This window comes from Oreochromis aureus, linkage group 18, assembly GCF_013358895.1.
Source record: "Oreochromis aureus strain Israel breed Guangdong linkage group 18, ZZ_aureus, whole genome shotgun sequence".
Taxonomy (NCBI): Eukaryota; Metazoa; Chordata; class Actinopteri; order Cichliformes; family Cichlidae; genus Oreochromis; species Oreochromis aureus.
In genome coordinates this window covers 6193389-6219401 of record NC_052959.1, presented here as the reverse complement: position 1 = coordinate 6219401, position 26013 = coordinate 6193389, and the positions used below count along the sequence as shown (strand labels likewise).

At 41.2% G+C, this 26013-nt stretch overlaps 1 protein-coding gene across 1 annotated transcript in view; it reads right to left on the bottom strand.

The window, feature by feature from the left end:
* Nucleotides 1-25486, bottom strand: part of slc6a9 (solute carrier family 6 member 9) — an 81854-nt gene extending 56368 nt beyond the window's left edge. Inside the window, exons 1-2 of the mRNA XM_031730720.2 lie at nucleotides 24430-25486; nucleotides 11385-11688 (exon numbers count right to left, since the gene is read on the bottom strand). Of these exons, the coding sequence (XP_031586580.2) occupies nucleotides 11385-11414 (30 nt within the window). The 5' untranslated portion in view covers nucleotides 11415-11688; nucleotides 24430-25486. The remainder of the gene's footprint in view (nucleotides 1-11384; nucleotides 11689-24429) is intronic.
* Nucleotides 25487-26013: the final 527 nt, after the last annotated feature.

The following is a 26013-nucleotide window of genomic DNA, read 5'->3' as shown; positions in this document are numbered from 1 at the left end:
AGTGCACCCACCCACCCACATGCATACTGACACTTAACTACACATAAATCATGCAGGCAGTAAGTGTCGGGGTAATCAGTGAAAACCCAGTATGAATCTGGTGGGTCAAACAGATCTCAAAACAATCGCTTGTTGTGGCTGCAGCTGCAGTTTGTGGAGGGGAGGGGGTCTTGTTTCATTAACTAATTGCCCCATTATGTTAGGTCATTTAACTGTAATTGGAGAAGCACAGATGCTGCATCTGCCAACTTGTTAAACTGCACATTTAATTTCTCTGTTTGCTTGCTTCGATTGCAACAAGTCCAAAGAAAGGATATCTCTCTTTGCACAGACAGAAATCTCAGTGCAGATCAAAGGGAATGAACCCTGTAACGCCAGCAGAGGGAGGAGAAGCAGAAACATCATACTTGAACCCCAGATGGAAGCAGCTGCCAAAAAAACTAAATGAAAATAGCTGCCCTGTCTGAGACCTAGTAGATTAATTCATTCAAACTTAAGAGAAGTCTGACTGGAAACCACTGGCATGGATTCTAGTAGCTTCCAAATATAAGCAAGGAAACATCAACGGCCAAAAGCCGAAAGTCAAATAATGAAGAGGGTAGGCAGCAGACCACTGATAAGGTCAGAATGGATCTCCTTTTTCCTCAAGGCTGTCTATTTAGCTTCCAAACACATGCCAGCTTCTATTACAGGTAAGTCTAATGCTTTAACACAGACACTGATCCTAGACTCTGCCATTAAATGTTTAACGCAAACAATGGAAATAGAGGAATTAATTTAAAGCTCCAGCTCGGCCAAACACTGCTTCACACCGAATCTCAATTAAACAATATGCAGTAATTTGAAGATTGATGTACCCCGGGTCTTACGTTTCTTTAGGAGGCTTACTAAGCAGACTTTATAAAGCAGGTACTAAAATGTGCTTGCTGTGTTATTTTAAGCACACCCAGCTCTAATTAGAAGGCAGGTTGACTTTGGGCCACACAAAGAGAAGTGGGGGAACATTTTATAAATGAATCATTAATTTAATGCATTATTTGACTCATTTTAGGTTAAAAGAAAGAAGAACGTGGGCTTGAGATGGCATGTGTGTGGTGTGTGACTTATCAGCATTGGCTGTTTACACATTGTTCTAATAGTTGGCAGCTGGCAATGACATAAGACAATACTGTAGAAAATACTATAAAAGGATGCTGTAGAAGATACTATTTCCCACTATTAGGGCTTGCTCAAAATAACCATATAGCAAGACATATGTTAATGTTTTGAAAGAAATATCAGTTAGCTATTAAATGAATCCCATTTCCAGTTAGACTTAATAGAAGATTAGTAACAGAAGACATTTTATGTCCTGCAGCTTTAGCATCCAACTGGTTTGGGAGATGAAAGCTTATAAGTTGGAACAGGAGGAGAACTTTGGTTTACATTGGCCATTTGTAAAAATTAATCATCATAGCCTATCACATATCAGGAAAAACACTACTTAGCTAGTACAATGCCTCTGGTATTACACACCCTACACTCAGGGTTATGTTCAAATAGGCAGTTCCACTTAATCACAATCAGGCTCGATGCTCCTATCAAACCTTTTCTTCTCTTGTAGCTGTAAAACTCCAAACACTGCAATCCCCAAATAACGGCCATCAATCACATGTTATTTTGCCCTGTTCAGTAAGTCTGGCCATATGTTTAATCCTAATATTAATCAACAACACCAATTCATACCTTGAAAAGCACACCTAATTTTTATGTAACATTATTTCTTATGGAAAATAATTTTTTTGGATTTCAGAAGATCAAATTTGACAAAGGCCATTTAGTGTAGTCTAACAGTTATGGTTACTCTAGTAATGTTGTGTATGTTAAACATTGAAGTTTGTAATGACAGAGTTCTGATAATCTCCCAGGTATAAAGGAGAAAGTTGCTTTGACAGTGGAGGGCATGCGATGGAGGAAAGTGAGAAAAATGCACCACTTGGACATGAAAACACAAGTGTGAAGACAGAAATAATCGCTCTCCATTTGATTTTGCTTTCCATTTCATCTCGGCCGTCATGCTCATCTCTCCTTTTTGAAAGCCCCCTTATCTGCACTGACAAATAAACTCAAATATCACTGCATAATCATGACAGATAACTCTCTCCCCATGCCTTTCTTTTGTTGGTTGAAAAAAAGCTTTGTAATCCTAAAGGCCAGTCAACACAAATAATATTCAGCTAAAAGTTACTACACTGCACAGTCACACAAAATATTCTTTCACTCAGGTGAGTTGACACGAGTTTCCTCCTAAAGTGTAAAGGTGATGCCGATAGGTGTAATATCTGTGCAGGCGGCTGCTCATATATATATTATATATATACACACACTGCAATCAAGAAATGTCTTGTGTTATTTTAAAAATATACAATCTTCTCTCCATAATTTCTGATATCAAGTTGTTTTTTTTTTTTCAAAAGAATTTCCAAAACTGGTTCAACTACATCATCAACTCAAACAAACGCTCAACTTGTGCAACGTATCTACTTTGAACTGAGTTGACTCAACCAAAACTGTGGTTCACAACAAAAAGGATGAAAAGAGGAAGAGAAAAAGAGGAAACTCCAAATGCGAGTTTAAGCAAACACAGTTGGTGATCAGTGGCTGAACTCATACAGTGGTGCAATCTTAATACTAAACTAGTGAGTTTGAGAACAAACACACACAACAGTGCACCCTGATGAAGGCAAACATTCAATAAATAAAGCACTATTCTAACCATATTGGACATTGTAGCTAATAGCTCGTCTAATTTATATCTGCACATGGAACTCATAGCTAGCGCAGTACTGTACATACACTCAGGACCTTGTTTGTTAATCCCAGCACTTACTTGCAATGACAATAAACATCACAGTCATCATCTGTCAGCTGGAGCATACAGGCCCAGCCCGACACTGTGCCATTTTTATAATAAACGTGCATTCGAGTAAGTTTTAATCTGCAGCCACAAAGTGTAGCTTCACTGTTTACACTGTATTGGTCAGCTACTGTGCCTACTAAAGCCAGTGCTTGGGAGTCTACCAGACAGACCAGAGCACGCTTTGGAAGGGTCTCTCCAGTCCATGTAGTCTAAGTATAGGTCTATTTCTGACTTGCACTGCCTCGAGCAGCACACAGGAGATGAGAAGAGCAGGAAGTTACACAAAGGAACAGCACAGACCATCCAGTCAATTTTTAAGAAAAAAGGGCTCTGTGCTGATTTAAAGATCCACTTCCTCTCTGTGTCCTTTGAAGCCATGTGAACGAGGAAACAAAACCACACTGGAGACTTTTGGTCGCAAACCCACACCCAGTGTACCCTGGAGCTAAGTACTGTTTGCAATCCTAATATATAGGTAATCTTTCCATTATATCCATTAATAAACAAAAAAAACCCTCAGTGTAACTATATGCTTCTGGCGATTTGGGCTTTAGCTAACTGAATAAATACCTTTTTCACTGCCTGACAGCATGTCTCCTTGCCCTTTAGCATTCACCGATCAACATGCACTCGCACTGAACCGCTAATCTCACAGGGAGCCAACATCATGTCAAGACTTATTACATCCTCCACAATCTATATATCTGTCCTTACAGCAATTAGGTTAATATCGCTTCACCTCTCATTAGCTCAGCACGCCTGTGATGGGACGTCTGACTGTGAAAGAGACCTCCAGCTGAAGCATCGATAAGCCCCGACTTTCTCTTGCCTCCTGAGCGGATCATGTGACAAGAATCTGACACAGAGTTTAGGCCCGAGCGGTTGTGAGAGAAGACGGGATGACATAAGTGTACGGAAGAGCAGCGAGGAGAGAACTTCACAGGGTTGAGGTTCACAATAGGACAAGCACCGCAGGAGCCACAGAGCAGGGAAAAAAGAAGGAAAACACAAAAAGATCAGTTTTGCAACCGCACTTTGGCTTTGTCTGGCGCTACAAAGGACAAAATGTGTTGAAGCGCAGTCAGAGGGAAAATCAACCTTTTTTATTCAGTCCAAAACAGCTAGCTCTTTAATTGGAATGGGGGGGGGGGGCAAAAACATCAGCTGTGGACAAAGAGACAAAAACAAAAGTCAAACAGAGAGATAAAGAAAACATAGAAGGGAGATGGGAAATGGAATGACGAAGACTTAAATTAGTGAGTGATGTTTGTCCAGCCGTCCAGCTGACCTGAACACAAACTGGCCTAGCCAGCACCTGAGAACCCAGGAGAGAAAGACAAATGAAGGAAAGGAAGAGAGAATTAAAAAAAACAAAGGAAGAAAGAAAGAGGGAAGAGAGAGACATTTCCAACGGTTGGTTTAACCTGAAGTTTCCATGATAAATTCTCCACCCATCCCCCTGACCCCTCATCTCTCTGCTTTGGCTGGGAGGGCCCCAGCTGTTCGGTCTGTATAAATAGCGTGAGGCTTCAGCTCGGACCCCGGGGGAGCGCGGGGCTCATTGGAGAGAAGGCACGGGAACAAATCGGGCCGGAAAAAGCACACAACATACACATTTTGACAAACATATGGGACCATTGCTGGGGATGAAAGTGGGGAACATGTGAGTGAAGTTGGCCTCACGTGGCAAAAGTCACTGTCGCGCTTAAAATGTGGCGAGAGAGGAAGAGCAACAAACGGCCAGGAAGAGACGTGACAGCTTCACTCGCTAAAAAAACATCTTCGAAGACAGCCACTCGAACAAATAGGCAAACATGTTTCTTTATGGCAAAAGCATATGCACACTGTACACCAACTACAATTCTACTATGAGTCTATAAGCAACACAAACCTTTCAGAAATGACTTGAAGATTAGAGCATTAGAGATTAAAGCTACCTTGACTACCCTTCTATGAGCACCTGTGGTTTGAGGGACAACAATAGCCCTCCTGTTATTTCATTATGCTTTAAAATAAGCTTTGGCCTTGTTGTAATTTATTGTTCATTTGCTTTTTGTTCCGTTTCATTGCTCTGTTTAATATTGCAAAATATTAGAGAGCGAACCCTATTGATTTGACAGTCCCCTATGAGCAAGCGCTCAACGACAACGGGAAAGAAGAACCCCCTTTTAACAGGAAGAAACCTGCAGTACAAGCAGGTTCAGACAGGATTCATCTGCTATTTAATAACATGTAGTAGTGGAAGATGAACATATTTGGAGGAAAAAGAGGGGAGTTCAGAAGAAGACAACCATTGGATGTTCCTTCAGAGCCTATTGCAGCATAACTTAGAGATGGTTTAGGGTCAAGTGATCAAGCTTCAGCTAAAAAGCGTTACCAAAAAGGACCGATTAAGCCTAATCTTAAAAGCAAAGATGGTGTCTGACTCCTAAAGCTAAACTGGGAGCTGTTCATTCAGGACTTTGTATGCAAGGAGAAGGATTTTAAAGTCAATTCTTGATTTAACGGGGAGCCAGTAAGAGGCAAGTATGGAAGAAAAAGGACCTGTCTCTCTCCCTCTCTCTAGTCCTCATTAGTACTCTCTGTGCAGCATTTTGTATCCATTTAAGACTTTTCAGGGAGCCATTAGGACAACCTGATACAGATACCAAACAAGAAGCACTCCGAGAGCGCAATCTTCTCGGAGTGCTTCAGTATTTACTTCTAAGGGAACAGTATTGTATTTTGTGCAGTAAAAACACAAACAGAAACACAAACATTATGTATGAACAGATAATGAATAATAGGTATTGATTTGTAAATAACTGCATATGAGAAATTGGAGCTTTTATGTATTATTTATTTATTATTATACTACAGCATATCAGACTGACTAGGCAGCTCTTTCTCTTAACAATACTTTCTTTATGGATGTAACAGATTTTGGGGTCAGATGTGACATGATATTTGGATGCAAACTATAACGGGATATTCAGAATACCTCCTATACATTATCATTTCGTTAATGTTGCCAATCCAAACAAAAAGGCATTAGAATTTTAAACATAGTTTAAAATTATGAATATATGTTGTCAATAGAAACAAAAGAAGAAAGAAACAGTTTTAAAAAGCTCTACATGGCATTATTATCACTTTGACCTTCAGATCATTCTGTTGACCTTCAGGTAGAGGTCAGAGGTCAAATGGGACATTTTATATCTTTGTACTGATATGTCTGATATGTTAAAATATGTTATATTTTAAATCTTTATACGGTACTTTCTATATGCTGACAATACACACCATCCATCCACCATCCATCCCACTGTTGACATCATGGCTAACACAGATGGCAGTGATGGAATGCACCCAATGATACTATAGACTCCATCCCATGAAAAGGGATAAAGAGAGGGGGAAACAAAGAAATGAAGAAAAGTGATAAATAACACTGGGGAGGGGTGTAACCACGTACTAGAGGGCCGTCCAGAAAAGACCCACCTCCTCCCTCAGAGATCAGGTTGGGTTCAAGCGCAACAAATTACCTAAATATGGTTGTGAAAAGGCCTTGGAAAAAAAGTTTAGATGGAAACTGCTGAAAATGATAATAACGCTCAAAGAAACGGGGGGAGATTTAGGGGCTCTGTTGTGCAGACACAATGTCACAGCCCTGTCCATAATTTCACTGACTACAGAGGATGAAAATGGAAAAAAGTGTTAAGTCCCCGCTTTTTAACTTGCTCGTCCTTTTTGTGTAGTCGGAGGGAGTAGGATCTATTGAACGAGCAGAAAGAAAAAAAAGTGGAAGAAGTGGCGAGGAAGAAAATCAGAATACGAAATTTTCAGCCTGAGCGGTTTTTTCCAAATGAAATCTAAAAAGCTCTGAAACACAATGGAGTCCCCTTTTTTCCCCCCTCTTTGCTATGTGTGTGAACATACATGGGAGGTTGGTTGGTGGTGGGTTACCTTTTCAAGAGTGCCCAGCAGTGGACGTGTTTGGCATTTGCGGCCCTTGTCGCTCAATTGTACGTTCGCCACAGCAGCTGAATCTGGGCGCCGCCTGTGACCCGTGCGGATGCTTGTATTTCTTTTTTTTCCTCCCCCTCCTCATTCAGCCGATCAGTTGGAGGGTGGAGTGAAATCAAAAACAGAAATTATGTCTGACTTCTCCTCCCCCCCGACCTGCCTTCAGAGATCAGTCTCTCTTAGTTCACATCTGTTTGTTGGCCCTTCGCCCCAAAGGCAGTCAACACGGTTGCTGAGCACTGCTGTTAACTAAACCGGCTGACTGGCAACTCAGTATGTTTCTTACATAAGTGGAGAAAAAGAAGGAGAGAGGCTGTTTCACCTGTAATAAGTGTATGAGGAGTATGAGGCGCACATGGTCAACATTGTACTCACAAAAGGCAGCTCCATGGGGCAGAAACTACAAGAAAAAACAACATTTAGCAACATTTACAGGCTCAGGCACATGAAGCAGGGCTATTAACAAAGTGATGTGCCAGGAAAAAAAAAGAATCACTTCTTTAAAAGGCTCGGCCCATCCCTGCTAAGTCCCAAATATATCCTCTGGGCTTGCATTTATTACACTTTCAGACCAAAAGTCACAGCCTGGCAGCCTTTACTCCACACACAGAGGAGAGCCATAAAGACTGGATGTGTGAGTTTTGTTCTGCGTGTGTCAGTATGTACAAATAGCCAGATTGTTTGTGGGTGTGCATCTGTATTTATCCAGGTGGTGGTGGTGGTAACGAGTTTCATATCTGAGTGCTTGCTGAGATATCTAAAATACGTTTATGTGGTATTCTAAACTGTGTCAGTGCCTCGTGTATGCGTGGAGGCATGCGTGTGTGTGTATGTGTGTGTGTATCCTGACCTCAGGGAGGTTGTGGCTGTGGGTCCCACTATTTCTTTCCATTTAGTTTCCACTTCACAGCCTATAGCACACATTAGCCTCACAACCCCTGGGAAATGGCGCGCGCACAAACATAGTGAGAAACAGACTCTCTCACACACACACACACACACACACACACACACACACACAACAAAGTTCACCACTCAGGGGGCACAGAGAAAAACACATTCCTGTATAATAAAGTGACATAACTTTTGTTGCATGACTGATTAAATGAGTAACTGTACATGCCAAATGTATGTACGTGTATATAACTGTATAGGCCAACTTTTTACATTACTGGGAGTATAAATCTGTGTAAAGAATGCAGCGGATCAGGAAATAACTTGTTCCAAGGACCTTCTGTGCTACTGTCTACATCACATGCCAATAGGAATTACAGTCTATAAAATAATTGCAAATTGGCAGCATTCAAACACATTAGTTACAAAATAATTAGCTAACACACAGGAGGAGTTACATAGACAAAGAAATATGTCTTGTATGATTCGGGGTAGCATTGCATCTAATTTCATGCAGTTTTTCCATTGCCTTATTTTTCTCTTTTTTAAGTTTTGTCAGAAGGTAAAACCCTTTGTTTGCACCTGTGCATGTGCATCCTTAGATGCACAAACATGGAGGGCAATGTTGTAACTTGGAAATCACTCCTTTATGTTCTGTAGTTTTTGGTTACTTCGTCCAAAACTTAAACTAAACATGGATGAAAAACAGCATTTAAAAAAAAAAAAAAAAAAAAATATCTTGACAATTGCATTGAACGCACAGTGTAGCTTCAAGAATGTGCTGCAACAAACAATTTGACATTAGGGAATTAACATCATCTTATCACAGAGTGCCAAAAAGTTTCAGTTTTGAGGGAAACAAAAATTGTATCATGTAAGAATGTTAGGGTTCGAGAAACTGAGCTTAGAATCGCTGATAATCCCTCCCAGTCCAAATGTCTCAGCAATTATGGACGAAAAGTAACAAGCAAACTCTTAAAGGCTTGCCAACATTAAACTCTGATCAGTAGCCAGTCCTCGCTGACCTTTTCCTCCTCCTTTGGCCTTGATGGTGATGGAGGGCCAGCTGTGGCCCAGCACGGCCAGACATATCAATACAGCGCCCAGCAGAAATATAAGCAAAACCTCAGTCCAACTCCTCCTCCTTCCCCTCCCTACTCTCACATCCACATACATACATCTTAACAGCAGACGCTTTAAGGAGTAAAGACAAAGAGACAGCTATCCATGTGGTAAAACCTTGTGCCAGGGCACCATCTGCTCATCCGCTCAGTGGAAGTGGTAACTTCCAGGGCAGTCAAAGACAACGCAGGAAGATTGAGGAGACGGGGCTCCCTTTTGACCGCTGTGAAAGAGCAAGGGAGTAAAGTTTGAAACAGAAAGAGTCCCAGCAGAAGGCTACCAGCCGAGCCAAGCAGTAGCAGGAAGCGAGCGCCTTGTGTGTCCTGAGATTTACGGTGACTGGTCCATCCACCAACCACCTGGACCTGCATAAATAAATTTAACCAGACAATTCAAAAACGGGTATTGCTGAGTGGAATCAAACAATGAGGGGAGAAAGACCATTTCCGCCCTCTGAATAGAGGCAAAGATGAATAGACTGAGTCACATGATAAATAACTGCATAAATTCAAAATCATCTTCTGGATGAGAACATGGTCTAACATGGAGAGACAGAAATGGCAGGAAAAAAAAAAGAGCTCAAGGAGAGGGAGGGAGGGAAAAAACACAAGTGACAGTTGGCGATGGGAGAGCAAGATTCTCACACACACACACACACACACACACACACACACACACACACGCTTTCTTTTATCTGTTGTTGCCATCTCTAAGACACAATTGACATCACTGTCCACAAATGCTGAAGACAACAATCCCAGCCATGAGAAACAATGTGTGTGGTGTGTGGTGTGTGGTGTGTGTGTGTGTGTGTGTGTGTGTGTTAGCTGCTGTCTTCCATCACTGCTGCAGGAGGCGTACGATCTACCTGCAGCTCTGTGCCTCCATTATGCTTTTCAATGTGTTAAATCATCATAAAGAAGCAGTTTAAGTAAAGCACTCACTGAGCAGTACAGCAGAATGGCTTCCAACGCTTTGAGTCGACAAAATTCACTTTAAAGATTACAAATGATAGAATTTTAACTTCTCTCAGGTGAGATGAATAGATAAAGCTTGCACTGAAACAGTACAATATCCTGAATTGATCCATTCACTTTACTTTATTATTATTAGCCTTCACACCGCTGCTGACTGTGAGGAGTAACTACAGAAACACTTGATTGATACTTCAGTTGTTTCCTCTATACTTGCCCGCTGTGTGCGTGAGGTCTGTAACTTCCTAGTGGCCACAGAGTGCCACTTACATTTCAGTTAAATGCAGGCACATGTAGCCAAGACTATTCACACCTACCTCTTGACACAGTCATTTAAAATCTCCTGTTGAGCTACAGCCAAACACACAGAACTTTTTGGTTTTCTTTCCCCCCCAAATACCCAGCAGTGCCAAAGCAATCAAACAACTGACTGGCTATCTGTCACTGAGCTGTAAACTCTCCAACACAAACAAACACAATTTTTGAAAGCCAAAAAAAATACAAAATTATATCTCCATACTCCAAGCACCTTCAAATGTTTGTGCGGGAGAGACGCTGATAACGGCGCCCTCTTAACTTCAGACGGTGTGTTTGCATTTTAACGGGGATATACATCTTAAAAGGATGCGGCAGTGAGAGAGACGGAGAGAGAGAAAAATGTCAGCGGGGAGGAAAGCAAGGCTTCAAACAGGCAAGAATGTCAGATGAGAGTTGGAGCTCAGTTATCGCCGTCTCAAGACGGACTAAAGGGAGAAAGCCAGAGAGAGAGAGAGAGACGGAAGGAGAGGTGACCAGACTGCCAATGACGCCAAACCTCTATTTAAAGCTTCCCCAACAGTGTAGGCCTGACACTGACACATTTACCTCTTGGCCTCATGTTTTATCAGCAGCCACCTCCTCTCCAAATAAAAAAAAACAAAACAAAAAAAAAGTGAATCCACTTTTGCTGTTTTCAGCTCTTGCAGAGATCAGATAGCTGGTGAGAGTGTGCTGAGAGGAGAGCTTCTATGCCTGCAAATGAACTTTGGGGGCTTTTGGGACCGTGTTTAGTTGCTAATGTGTAGTTAAGCAGTGCCATTGTGAACAGCAGGGGGTGACAGCTCCGTCTCCTGCACATAAACACCAACAGGATAATCACCCTGGTTGGGAAACTGCGGCCGTTTTTTTTTTTTTTACTCAGTGAGAAACCTGTGAATCCTCATCCCAAGTTAAGAATTTCAACATAAAAACGGGAGAAAAAGTAGGAAAGTATGAGCACAACAGCCTACTTTTGAACACATAACAGGTTAGAGTCCTGTGAATGGTCCCCTAGTGAAATGAAGCCAAACCACCTGGCCTCAAAAGGGGAGCCAGAGGGTGACTCAACTGGTGGTCCAGCAGCTGCATCCCACCAGCGGCCTACAGCTGAGATGTGTTTGCATCCACATGTTACTGCTTTTAAAAAACACGAGTGTGCGCACACGTGTTTACTGAAGAAAAGTGAAACTTACCAGGATCCCAGCAAACTGCTTCTCTTCCATCCTTCAGGACCTCGTCGGCAAAGATCCCCTGCCTCTCTCTCTCTCTCGTGCTCTCTCTCTCTCTCTCTCTCTGTGTCTGGGATGGACTCGTCTGCTTCTCGCCCAGCAAAGTTTGGAGTTTTCTGAGGTGGCCGAGGTTCGCTGGAGCGTCTTCACCCCCGTCGCGTCGCTCTCTCCGTCTCTGTCCCCCCTTCTTCTGTGCTGCTTGCAAGTGTAGCTGAAGTGGCGTTGCTGCTTTGTGCTAATTCTGCCCTAATCCAGAAACTTTTCTATGCTGTGAAAAGAACACGTGACAGGCAGAGAGGGGTGGAGGGAGAACAGGAGTTGGGGGGGAGAAGGGGGTAGGGTAAGGGGGGGATAGGGGGGGAGGCAAAGCAACACTTTTTTTAGTTTCTTGTCCCGTTTGGCCATGTTCAAAACAGCTCGTCAGTCTTAGTACACGACCTGCTCTGAGGTCAAAATTTAAAAACAAAAAAACCCCACACACATCAACTGTTTATGGTCAGTTAAAGAAAAGGTGGGAACGTAACTGGTAAAGCGTCTGTGAGGATGCAGGCAAACAATTCAGAAAACAACAGATTTGCATTTTTTTTTTTTTTTAGCAAGGCAGCTGCCATAACAAAGTGCCCTTTTGTGTAAAGAGATTAACTGTTAGGGAAACGTTTAGACTGCCCACTGACTACTGCTGTATGGAAGCCAGACTGGGAAAAGAACACTCAGCCTGGATCTGGAAGAAAAGTGGCCGAAAATACTTTGGATTGAGGGAAAAGTTTCTGAAATGCGCATCTGGGCACTTACCTTTCACTGCATCCCTGCACGCATGTTCAGAGCAAACAACATGAACAGTAGTTTATAATAGATATACACCTATAAATACTACTGCTACAGATGAATCTGCAGCTGTTTCTGCTCATGAATTAATTACTGATTTGGTCTACCAAACCTGAAAAAGTCAGTCTTCCCAGCAGCTTATATTTCTCCAACAGTCCAAAACACAAACCGATATGAACTGGACATCCCTCAAATCTGAAGTATGTCTCCCTTTATTTGGCTCAGGGAATAAAAATGTTCAAAAAACCTCCCCAAAAAACTTCACTATACTAAAAGCGCTCTTGAAAAAAGGAGAGAAAAGGTGGCCAAATATAGCCACTATTCACTGTTACAGGCATGAAAAACATATCCCCCACACATGTACACATGTCACATACACGGGAGCCTACAGGGACTGGAAAAAATGCCTCCCCCTGGGGTCAACCATCATACACACCATGATGCACACTGATAAAAAGATGGGAAGAAACAAAACTAGGTTAAAAACTGATCCTTACCATCCACAACATGATGTCTGAATAGAGAAAAACCACACAACCAAAGCACCACCTTGTACGTCAGGAAAAAGGGCTAGCAGCTCAGCCGTGAGAAACTCACTGACACAAAGGCTGAAGTCTTTGATCAAATCACCGTGCTCTGGCTCCATCTCACTGGCTGGGTAATGTATGTACATAAGGTAAGAGTTGAGCCAAGCCTATTGGGCAATCCAGGGAGGAGTGGCAGCAAGAGGTTACGTCCAACTTACTCTGAAACCTGACGTGTCTGTTGGCCCTTGTGAGACAAGTAGCTTCCAAGCACAGACTGCATAATGTCCCACGGTACCACCTTGTCACGAACGTGAAGTAATTTTATCAATAAAAAAAACGCCCAAAACTGTCTGATTATTGTAAATGTGAGAACTCTAAGATTTTTTGTGTTTTATCGTTTTAAATGAAGTGTTTTCTGGTTTTGAACTTTATATTACTTTCCACAGAGGAGCGGATTAATGGATTAACTGTGAATGAGAATTATGTTATTCCCTGCCCCATTCACCACTAAGATGCTTGTGAGGGGAAAAAAAAAAGAAGAGCAGAAATATTCATAACCAATGAGCTTGGCAAGAGGGGCTCAGGAGGTGAAACTCAAAGATAAAAAACAAAAAGTTTTTGGTTTGGATGACGTAGGCTCTTTAGAGAATTTAAACATTTCCCTTAGTAAAAAGAGAGGCTGCAGACTGAACACTAATACGTGCCCCGACTACACCACAAAAAGCCAAGGATGATGCAAAGTAGGTTCAGAGCCGACTGCTTACACAGCATTAATGATAAACCCGGTAAGAATTAGCTCCTCAGCCTCTGGTTACCTCTCATGTCTTTCACCCTTGTATGTAAAAGTACTTGGACATCTTCAAAATTTAAGGAGTATTAAAAAAAAAAAAAAATCATATTGAGTTATGATGATGAATATGAGCTTATTGTGCAGACTGACATTTTTAATTTGAGGTTATTAACGACCAAATTAGGGGGAGGGTTTAGGAATTACAGCACTCCAAAAGTAATTGGAAAGTTGACTGAAAAGCCGTTTCGTGAGCAGGTATTGCTTAGTTATTTCTTTATAAATTAAACGGGTCAGGAGTTGGTTGCAGGACGCATCACAACATCGAGTCCAAATAAAGAACACTCTCTAAGAGTTCGATATATCACAATCCGAGTCTACCGTACTGAGATGTTGTATGAAGAAATGCACAGGAAGTTACTATAAAGAGCAAAAGAATCACAAGCCTGCAGAATAAAAAGGGGAAAACTTTATAAAACATAAAAAAAGAGATCATTTCTGGCACAAAATTCTCTGTAAAAGCTTTTTGAGTACCATTCAAACTGATCTGTATGCATGGCCATACTGATCAACAGCTCTTAGTTTGTTTGTCGTTTTCCAGTACGTGGTTCCTGGTTGATTTCTCAAGGTTTACATTCTCAGGATTTTGCCAGTTTTGCAATTGAGTTTTGTTCCAAGTTATAGTTCTGTTTATACTTAATTTCTTAAATCATTTTATATTTTGCCTTTTGGACTCTATCAAATAAACGGTTTCCCCTTTTGTAGAAACCATTTTGGGTCCTGAACTTCACACAGTCTTCAGGACCTACAGACAGTGACAGTATGGTCTGACCAGGCACAGCCCCAGCAGAGACAACCTGTTTACATTAGAGGAGTTTTTTTGTTAGGTAGTTAGGCTCCATGGATAATGGTTTTCTGCTTTCACCACCCAAAAGAAACAAGATGTTCAGATCCAGACTAACTGGGTAGTTTGTGCTACTCCAGATTCTGTGGATAATCCAGAGTCTGTGCAGGATGCCTCCGAGACTGTGCCTCAGCTGGTGACCCTCATTTGTCCTGAGCCTCTGGTGTATCCCGAGCCTGAGCAGGAGCTGCCAGATCCCGAGCCAGTGCAGACCGTGTGCCCTGCACAATTCCAGCCAGAGGAGTCTGTGTGCACTGTGTAGGCCCAGCTTCCAGAATCTGAGCCCAAGGGACTTGTGTTGTTTGACCCCGAGTCTGAACAGCCTAAGATTGAGCCAGGATGACTCTTTTGTGAGCGGATTCCAGCTCATCCACCTGACATTCTCCTTTGTTGCGAGTCATCTGAAGGTCTCTGACTCCACTGCTGACCATCTGTTTGGCCTCCAGAAGGTCTCTTTGACCACTGGACTTCAGATGGTCCCTGCCTCTGTTGTTGGTCTCCTGTCATGAGCGGGTCACCCTCATTCGTAAATGCCAGCCTCTAGAGGGTCTTCGTCTCCATCACTGGCCACCTGGCCAGAAGTGGTGATATAGCCCCCAGAACACCTCCGTCACCACTTCTGGCCACCTCTGATGCCGCTGCCAACCTGCGGGCCAGCCTCCTGAACTGCTCCGTCTTCAATGCTGGGCCCCAAACACACCCTCAGAAGCATCCTCCTGCTCAGCTCTGCATTTAGGTCAAACTCCTGAGCGAGTACTTTGTCCTGCCTCGTCCCCTGCTTGATCCCCAGAACCCTTTCTGTGGACTTTTTCCTTGCTCCTGCAGTTCTCTGGCTCCCTGTTTTTGGTTTTATTGTCACAAATGTCCCTGGCATTAAAGCATCAGGCAGTCAAAAAAACAAAACAAACAAACAAACACATTTTTCAATTTAATCATCATGAACACACTGGCACACATTAAGAGCAGAGCTTTCCAGGACAGTATGTCTCAGTGCCAAAGCCAATAACAAACTGGCCACAATCTTATTTATGTGTAACATACACAATCCTGAGCTCACACCTGATGAACCTCCAAATAAAAAGGTTAGAAACTTGTTTCACAGCTATGTGACAGCTAACAACAACATGCCTTGTTCCATAAAGCAGAATATTGCTCGGTAAACTTTTTACAAAATTAAAAATCTAATTAGATTTTTTACAAGGCTACTTTTCAATTCTAATAGTTTTTTGGGGGGGGGATATTCTTGTGTGAGTAGATCGTAATGGGGATAATTAAGAAACTATTCTGATTGATTCTTTAATCAATGAAAACATGAGTAAATTAATAAGTAGTTAATAGAGGTAGAAGCTGAGGATGGACACTTTTCAGCGACGGCAACTACAAGACCCTGGTGAGTACCAGTGTCAGCCAGTCTCTCCAGTCCAGAATAAAATACCTCAGCATTGATGCTGTCAGAGGATGAAGTCCAATGTTTCCTTTTTTGCAAAGATTAAAGAAAAATCACAGATTTTCACACTTGTGCCCAAGTACATGCACTACTTTTATGTTGAAAACGAATGCATGCTAATAAATAAAACTAAGATAGCTAACATGATTAACAATATAAGAAAAAGAAACTGCATTTCATTGTGAATCCCCAAATGTAAAAGAGTAGGAGGCTGTCTGAAAATGTGCAATATAAAGTTTGCCTTAAAGCGTTGGGTTGGGACAAAATCCTTTTCCTCAAACAAAACCCGACACTTCAGGCCTCTCCTTGCCTTGATTTATGACCTCTTGACTTTCCATATCTTTAAATTTAAATAAGTTCATAAAGGTGACAGATGAGTTACGACAGAGGTCATGGCGAAATAACAAGTGGTAATAATAAAGAGGGCTCAAAAGTCAAGGCTCAAGGTTTGCTTTGTGCTTTCAAGTTAATTCCATCACAAACTCACAAAGCAAAAGAAAATGAAGTTAATATATTTCAAAGTTAATCCACGTATCCTAAATGCTGCATTAGAATTATGCTGTTTATCAAGGTGGGAAAAAAGCCATGATGGCCCTGGATAGTTACACATTAAACACAATGCATAGGCGGCTTTTTTCTTTTTTTGTTGGGGCCCCATTGATCTGGGGATAAAACGGCCTGCTGAGTCAAAGAATTGCAAGGAACGAGGTTCACAAATGACAGATAGTTTGTTGTAATTACATTTTTGCTGAGCCATCGCTTGAGCAAATAAAAGAGCTAAGATGGATCCATGCAAGAAGAACTCATGAATTACTTTCCTTTATTTACCAGACAGATGCAACGCAGCCTCCTGCGTGGAACGGTCACACAACCTGTACTTGATTTGTACACTACATCTACACTGTAGCACTGTGAGACACGAAGTACAACGCAGCGGATTTAAGACAAAACAGCACCCATTTTTAGAATACATCATATTTTTTGCAAATCGGCCGTGTCTACTTTCAATAAAGTCAATATGCAGCAGAACGATTGGAGCTTCACAAGCTCCGTTTTGTCATAGCAGGCAGTCTGTTCCTCACTCTGTGCACAGAAATGCCTCTAAATACGACTAAGACATTGTGAGGGTACTCAAAACAGCGGTAACTATGCTTGGGCCTTTGTTCAGCATCCAGTAAATAGAGCCAGCAAACTATGCATTACTTGTGGACTGCAGAATTCTCACAATGGCATTGGGAATGAGAAGATATGGGATTTGTGAAGCACACAAACGTGATTTATTATTTTTGTATTGTGGCATTTAAATTATATCGTCTGCTGTTGTACACTAGTTTGAGTGGAAGGAGAATGCTGCAGAAACACAGAAACATATCATCAATAGGAGCAAATCTCCTGCCAAGACAACAGGTAAAATTAGTGCTAAATATAGAAATGCAGATAGCAGAGAAAACCTTTTCTGACGACAATCAGTGAGAAGCAGCCGGTACAATAAAAACACACACGGGCATATGCATACCTGAAGAGGGCCTGACCTCTTTTATCTTAATGGAATGGAGACTTTGGCCCAGAGATAATAACGATTTAAAGCACCACAAATACACATCGCTTTACAGACATATGCTACAAAAGAAAATGCTCACATCATCTCATGTCATATGAGAAAGGTTGTATCAGTGGGTAATTAAATAGCCCTCTAATCACTGTGATCTATTAAGTGTTTTTAAGGTACACTTATTCCAGTACAGTAAAGTATACATTTTATGTCCCTTTCTCTAATTCCCTTGATTGTGAGGACTTTAAAATATCTCATCATTAGCATACATGTCTGCATCAAAAGATCTGGGTAATCTGGAGAAATCTTGGTGCACAAGAGATAACGCCAAAAATCAGTATTGAATGTTCATGATCTCTGCACCCCCAGGTGGCACTGCATTTAATAAACAAACAAACAAACAAACAAACAAACAAACATGATGACTGACATCACTGCATGGGCTCAGGAACACTTTCGCTTCATTGTTTGTGAACACAGTTCACAGTGCCACCATGCAAAGAAGAAGCCATATGTGAACATGACCCTGAAACACTGCTGTCTTCGCTGGGTCAAAAGGCCACTCTGTTTCTAAATCTCTGGACTAAAGATGACAGGGACCATCTGTCTTGTTATCAGTATTCAGTTTAATAGCCTGAATCTCTGATGGTATGGACGTACATTAGAGCAGCGGTCCCCAACCCCCGGGCCACGGACTGGTCGATTTGTACCGGGCCGCAAAAGTTGAGTCGGGTGTGAAATTTGTGTTTTTTTAGGGTTTTTATTGTTATTTTTTTAATCGTTTTTATTGTTAACTTGGTTTCCCTGGGTCTTTTCCTGTGTGTTATGAATAAATCTTCTTTTTCTTTGGTACTGGTCTTATTTTGTTGTATTTATCCGTGACACCTTAAAGGCCGGTCGGTGAAAATGTTGTCGGACATAAACCGGTTCGTGGCGCAAAAAAGGTTGGGCACCGCTGCATTAGAGCCTGTAGAATAGGCAGCCTGCACATCTGGATAGCCACGATTAATGCTGAAAGTTATATGCAGGTGTTAGAGCAACATGTTCTCATCCAAATTACATCCTTTTTTAAGCGAAGGCTTTGGATACTTGAGCACAACAATGCTAAACCTCATACAGCACCCATTAAAACAGCATGGCTTCAGAGTCGGAGGGTCTGGGTGCTGAACTGGCCTGCCAGAAGTCTAGGCCTTTCACAACCGAAAATATTTGGATTATCATGAAACAATAAATACAACAAAGACCCAGAACCATTGAGCACCTAGAATCCTTTATCAGACAAGAATAGGAAAACATTCCCCTCCCAAAGCTCCAGCAAGCGGTGTCCTCAGTTCCCAGACGTTTATGGAATGCGGTGTGTGCTGCTGTGTGTGCTGGGAGGTGGAAAATGGTGGAGCGGCCACAGTGTTTAAGGATTGGAGGGATGGCTGTTACTTTTATTTTTATTATACTAAAAGATAAGATCGCAATGCTGAAATGGAAACAGGACAGAAACAACTGCATTATACTGCTAATACAACTTGATTCTGGCTCTGAGTTGTAATTTTCTGAATTTTCAGTTTGTATCTCTTCTTGCGTCATCTGTATGTTTATTGGTGTAGAGATCCTTGTAGTAACTGTAGCCATCATTATTTACTCTGTCAATTGTGTTTTGTCATACAGCAACTTTGATATATGTTGGGACCCCTTGTGATTGTACATCTCAAGCAGTTTATGATCATAAATAAACTCAGTCTCTACTACTTCCCAGTGTAAAAAGTGCTTCAAAGAGTGCTTTAGTCTAACTCCTGAATGAATGAAGGTAAATATTTTACATTTTGATTGTAGGAGATGCACTGAGGCCAGGTGAATAAACAACTTACTTGTCTGCAAACATGCATTAATGAACCGGAACACAGCACAGTATGAAGGTGAAAGCCCTGTTGAACTAATTTGTGATAAGCCTTGAAACATCTTTCTATTTGTTATATTTTTTCTACGAGATACACTGAATTTAGACGAATAGGAAGGTTTTTTTTATTTATTTTTTTTAGGCAAAAGGTTTTACATTATCAGGAATGTTGCGCAACATGAGTGTGAAAGCAGTGTTATCCTTATATGAAAGTGTAATAATAAAAAAAAACTGTCAAATAATCGTGATCTCTATATTGATCAAAATAATCATTTTGGTCATAATCGTGAGGCCCTACCTGCTGACCACCAGGTTCTCTGAAAATAGCATCACCATTCCTGGAAAACCCTCAAACACTAAGAGTCTTTGTTGATCCTTCATGAATGGATGAAATATATATCCTTTGATGAAACTTTATTGCTTGATTTGATGTCCTATCGGCTGCAAAGAACTTTATTGTTACATCAGCATTTTTGCCTTAGAGTTTGAGGGTTCTGTGCAGTATTTTAGTTCTTTTTAGCACAGAGACCTTTGATGTTGTGCCTAGAATGAAGCTTTGGAGGTTACAGCTCCTAACACTCCTATTACTATGGACTTCCAATAGTAGCTGAATAGTGTAGTGGCATTACCCTTTTTGGAACAATAAGTCAGTGTTTAAATTCCAACCAGGGCAAGGGTCCACAGACTAAGATCCCTCATGCTAGTCGTGCCTCCCTCTGCTCATGAGTAAGAGATAAAAAACGAAAGCCATCGTGACTCAGATATCACCGAGCTTAACAGGGTTTAGGTCAGATGTCAGTGAACCAAGACATAACAGGCCTAGTTATAATTTGGACACAAGTTCAACTGAGAATTTTTGGCATAAACAAACCATTTGTGCTCAAAACCCGTCGAACATGGACAAATTCTGCAAAGAAGAGTGGAAAAAATCCAAAACAGTGTAAATTTACAGGTGCTGTCATTTCAGAAGGAGTCTTTTTCTTTAAAATGAAAAGTCAGTCAAATTCTTCTGCAAGTTGGATAAAACATGCAGGTTTTTGCTGTGGATTTTGTCAAAATATGTCAGTCCAGCAAAACATGCAGGACATAAGCAGGGTTGCCAGAATTAGTAATTTTCCTCACTTTGAGCTGCCTTTGATTTCCCTGCAGATTATTTTTGCACCACATCCACTTGGGCTGTGTACAAAAAACACCTGATGTTTTTCATGACTGGATCTTTGAGAACAAATACCACAAAGCAAGAGGAAAGAGGAACTTCGGTGCCCCCTAGTGGTGGTAACATATATTGTGGCTAGAATCCATCCATCGTTTTAAACCATCTCCTCCACTTTAGGGTGGAGTTAAACAGAAAGCTTTCATGCATTACTTAACAGCACCATCAATTACTCATTTTGATCCTACTTCAAAGCAGCTGCAATTATAGCTATTAATTACAGAGATCTGTGACACCACAGCTAACCCGCTGATGTTGTGTTGCTGTGTTGCTACTTCTCTGCATATCTTTTGCTCAGTTTTCTTTTGTTTTTGTCTTGATGTCTTTCAGTGCGTAAAGCTCATCTTCTGCTCTAGTTGTCTGGGCATTCCAGCCATCTGGACATGTCCGACCCAACGCTTCACAAAAATAACACTGAAATATCTGAGAGCATTCTGTGAAAACTGTCTGATGCCGCCATGGGAAAATTCCACAGTTACAGGTATTCAAAGCTATAGACAAATATGTTTCAAGATACCTTACAAGCACATGAAACCCTTCTGTGACACATGACTGATATCTGGATTGATAATCAGTGCCAAAGGATACAGTTTTTCTATAGCTTGATGATTAAGTAACAAGGTGAAACATAGATGATGATTGAGTGAACATAGATGAATGGACCACAGACTTCTCAAGCTGTCACACAGTTTGCCAGATAACATCCAAAAAGGCACCAACATCACCACGGCAACTAACCGGTTTTTGGACCCTGCTCAGTTTTTATAACCTACTACAATGCAGTTCTTCTGCAACACTTTTAACCCCTGAGTTACCATTTAATTAAAGATTAAGTAAGCAACAACATGTTTTTAAACAGAGCATTAACATATTATCATAACCTTTTTTATGGTATACGTGTTAAGACTTAACTACTGCCACATCCAGCTGACAGTTTATTTAATTCACATTGTCTATTTCATTTCATATTGTGCCAAATCACAACAACAGTTGCCTCAAGTAGAGAAAACCTAAACAATCAGACGACCCACTATGAGCAAGCACTTGGTGACGGCGGGAAGGAAAAACTCCCTTTCAACAGGAAGAAACATCTGGCAGAACCAGGCTCAGAGAGGGGCAGCCATCTGCCATGACTGGTTGGAGATGAGGGGCAGGAGACAGAAGAAAACACGTACTGTCGAAGAGAGCCAGAGATTCATAATAACTAATGATTAAATGTCGAGTGGTGTATAAACACATGGAGAGTGGTAAGAGGCGAGTGAAGAAAAAAAACAGTCATCATGGAAAGCCCCCAGCAACCTAGGCCTAATGCAGTATAACTAAGGGAGGATTCAGAGTCAGCTGATCCAGTCCTAACTATAAACTTTATCAAAATGGAAAGTTTAAAGCCTCATCTTAAAAGTAGGGGCGGTGTCTGTCTCTTAAATCCAAAATTGGAGCTGTTTCCACAGAAGAGGGTCCTGAAAGCTGAAGACTCTGCCTCTTTGACTTTGAAACTGCTCTTTGTATGTTGGCATTCCAATTCCAGACAGGTAGGATTTCATATTTACATATGAAAACATAAGGAACCAATGTGACAACTTACAGGTAGGGTCTAACTTTACAGAACTGGGGAACAAGTTTTATCACCTATAAACAAAACTTTATGAACTATTTGATAAAGTAGGAAAAATGAAGGCTCGCGTTAACTACTGATAGCAAGTTCACCACTTGCCAAATGTTAGAGCTTCCTCCTACACCACCACTTCCCCTTCACTCCCCAACAAGAAACATGCAGGTAAGCCACTGAATCATAGCTTAAGTACACAAAGCTATTAATTTTAAAGTTTAAATGTCCTTAATTGAGCTATCAAAACAGAATTGCTGTCAGCCCTGTCTAGACTCCTCCTTCGCTTTGCATAACTTTGATTGTTCAGATGCACGTATGTTCTGTAGAAAACCTGAACGGTGTGTCAGGAAGTGCATTGTGAAACCATGTGAGCCAGAGCGACTGTCTGACATAACACACATGATGTTTTTGCATTTCATGTGAATGGTTATATTTGACAGTTCAGGAGTCACCACCTATAAACTTGTTCTGTTATTTAGCTATGAGGATGTGTTGGAGACATAACAAAGTTGGAAAAGCTTAATTTTCATTTTCTAGCATTAAATTACTACATTATATTGTTGAAATAACACTCTTATTGGTAATTTACTTTTCACTAGCATTTAAAACACTCAAAGGAGGCTGGACTTGTGATCATGGTAAAGGAATCCATGTGGCCTAGAGAGCAGTGCATCAGGAAAACAAATAGAAAATGTTAAAGAAAAGCACTTTTGTGGGAGAAAAGATTCAATGGAAATGGGTGGCAGGTCCAGTTATAGTGGGCTGGACTGCTGTTAATGCATGCACAGTCTCTGCTGACATACTACACATTTATCATTCAGCCCAACAAACAATTTAAATAAGTTGTGACGATGCACTTGAAGTATACAGAACACATTAATTCTTTACTGATCAGTGGGAAGCTTAGACTGCATTGAAAAACTAGAGAATCACCATTGATGACATGATTCATTTTTATCATCAATGAAACAGCATCTCTTTATTTGATGTTTATCTTTGTTTATGTAAAACTGAAAGTTGTCTCAATTGACATCATCAGGGATTTGACACTTTTAATTTTCCATGTCTGTATAGAAATTCCCTGTAAATACTACTACTGCTGCTACCACTGATAATAATAATGATAATAATAATAATGATGATGATGATGATGATGATGATGATGATGATGATGATAACAATAATAATAATAATAATAATAATAATAATCTGACTTGCTGTAATATTACAGGAAATTCATCATTTTTTGTGATTTTCAGGCCATTACAGCATTTGTCATCAGTAATAAAACTAGGAGGTCAATAACCATTACTTGAATTAAATAAATGTAAGATTGGCATCTTACCTTAGGTACATAATTTGTTATGCACTTTTAGGTACATAACAAATCATGTAACTAAAAGTGCTGTTTTCAAAGAAGTTCACTATGAGCACAAGCAATTTTCAGATATGTAATGGTAGACAACATCAAAGTAAGTAAGGAAGGAAGAATAGCAGCAACAGAGCTGTCAGGAATGATCAAGAAGGTGCCAAGAAAAGAGTCTGACCGCTGCACTTGCTTCCCACCCACTTTGACAAAGGCGCCACAGTAAAGCACACAGGATCATACACAACCATGTCACCGTAATGTGATTGCATGAGAACAAAAAAAAATGTGTTTGATCAAGTTGGACAACTGCTGATTGAGGCCACCTTTAAATCTATCTAGCATGTTAGATCGCTACAACTAAGTTTCTGTAGTTCATTATCCAATAAAAACCGACGCTTTTGTTATCTGGATTACTGTTTAAAAACGTGGGCTTGTTTGATTTCATTCAACAGTGTCTCTGTTAGTGATATAAGCCTTTCACCATTGAGACAAAGTACCTGACAGGAAGAAAGGGGAGAGGAAGTAGGAAGAACATTCTACCGCGGAAATCCCCCCTCCCCTTCATCTTTATCCCGCCCCCAAACACCACCACCACATCATCTCCAAGCATCCCCCCAAAAATGCTCCCTGTCCCCCTTCTAGGAGTAACAAGGAGGGGTTACAAGCAGTGCCACGTGTTTCTTCCTGCTGCCGTTAAAATAACAGCTCCTCGACATCACTTAGCAGAACAATCATCACCCTTACTTCAAACCGAGACCGCCGGCTGTGCGCATTGTCTCCCTTTAACATCAGCCGCTCGACGCGCAACGAGGTAAAAGACAAAGTTGCTCCTTAATGACTCCACGTTAAAAGACCACTGAGGTGAAAAACTGAAACACAACCTACTTTTACTTTTTCTTTTGCCCGTCGTTAGGAGATCTGGCCGTGTAGAGGTGATCCTGCCACCTTGGTCGCACTATGCACTGTGTACAAGTTCTTTTTCCGGCAGTTTTGGGTTATTGGAAGTTGCATCACCTTGGTTTTGTCGTCCACCCCCCGGCGTCTGTCACCGCCTGGCCAACAGCAGCTCCTCCTTTTTTCTTTCTTTCGCTTTACTCCAAAATAGGCGACCATTTGAGGGCACACTGAGAGAACCGACCTGTCAGAGGCTCTTATTGATGCGGGTTACTGCGTCAGTTTGGCGGTACTACCCTGTATCTGCTCACTGTAGTGCATAGCCAGCTTCAGACACTCACCAATTCCGCGTTTAAGTATTTAAGTATCGATCCCGAACAGCACGTGCCTTTTCTACATATGAATAAAAGCCCTTATATGGTGACTAGAAGCCAAACTTGGGTGCCATGGAAACATTGTAGATTACTACGGGAGCATTTAAACTGCTGTGATACGATGTACGTGCCTGTCACCCCCCTCCCCCTCTACATAATGCATAATTAGTGAAGCTACACGTGTTCAGCGGTGTGCTGAGCGCCTTCTCTTTTGTTACACTGCAGCGGTTCCTCTCGTAGATCAGTGTGATTGTGACTCACCGCGTGTGCGTGTTTTCTGACATTTTGTATGTCTGGTATGGGTTAGTGTGTTCTGATGAAGAAGCGAATTGAGCCCAATAAAGGCAGAGGTAATGAGTCCATGCGATGCCCCAGACAGGTGCGGTAGCCTAGGCTGTGTAGTGCAGTAAGCCACTGCTGATAGAAGGAAGCTTCTGGGCGTCCACAGAAAACATGATGGGTGTGTGGCGGATGATAAGACGCAGCTGAAGAATGAATGATAATACTCCGGAGGGGTTTTTGAATGGCATGCAGATAAGGGCTTTACCTTCTACCTTGCTTCTGGGGAGATCAGATTGGAGGCTTGTTAGGGTTAACGCCGGGAAGAAAGCAGGCACGCCGGCGCGGTGCTGGTCAGAGGCTGGAGTGAGAGAAGGGAGGTGAGGGTTTTCCTACAGTTGGGGTGGTAGACAACATTTTGGTGAAGGTGTTCATGTTGAACGCCGTATCATAATGTCTATCTATAATGCCAGTAAAGGTATGAAAGCAAATGAATCGACAAATGGATGCTTACATTTTTCTTAGAGGCAATTTTGATCAACACTGTATAATCTAGAAATTAATAATATGGCAATTATGGGGATATGGAAGTTTTTCTTTAGTGTATAACAAAATAGGATTGTGGAATAATCTCTGCGGGGCTTTGACAACCTCTAAGCAACTCAGTTACCTCAACTGACTCTTGGGTAAAATTAAAGCTAACTTTGAAGTTGACCATTTCATTTATCTTTGTATTTCTTCCAAAAAATCAAATTGCTGAATGAGCACTATGGACATAAACCTTATAAATAAACAATACACATATATACCCATAAGAATATATAAAATATGAACATCTATTGCAAATCAACAATGTACTAATAAGTACTGATAATATTACTAAAATATTCTTTTCAGTCTTACAATATCAAGAAAAAGTAAT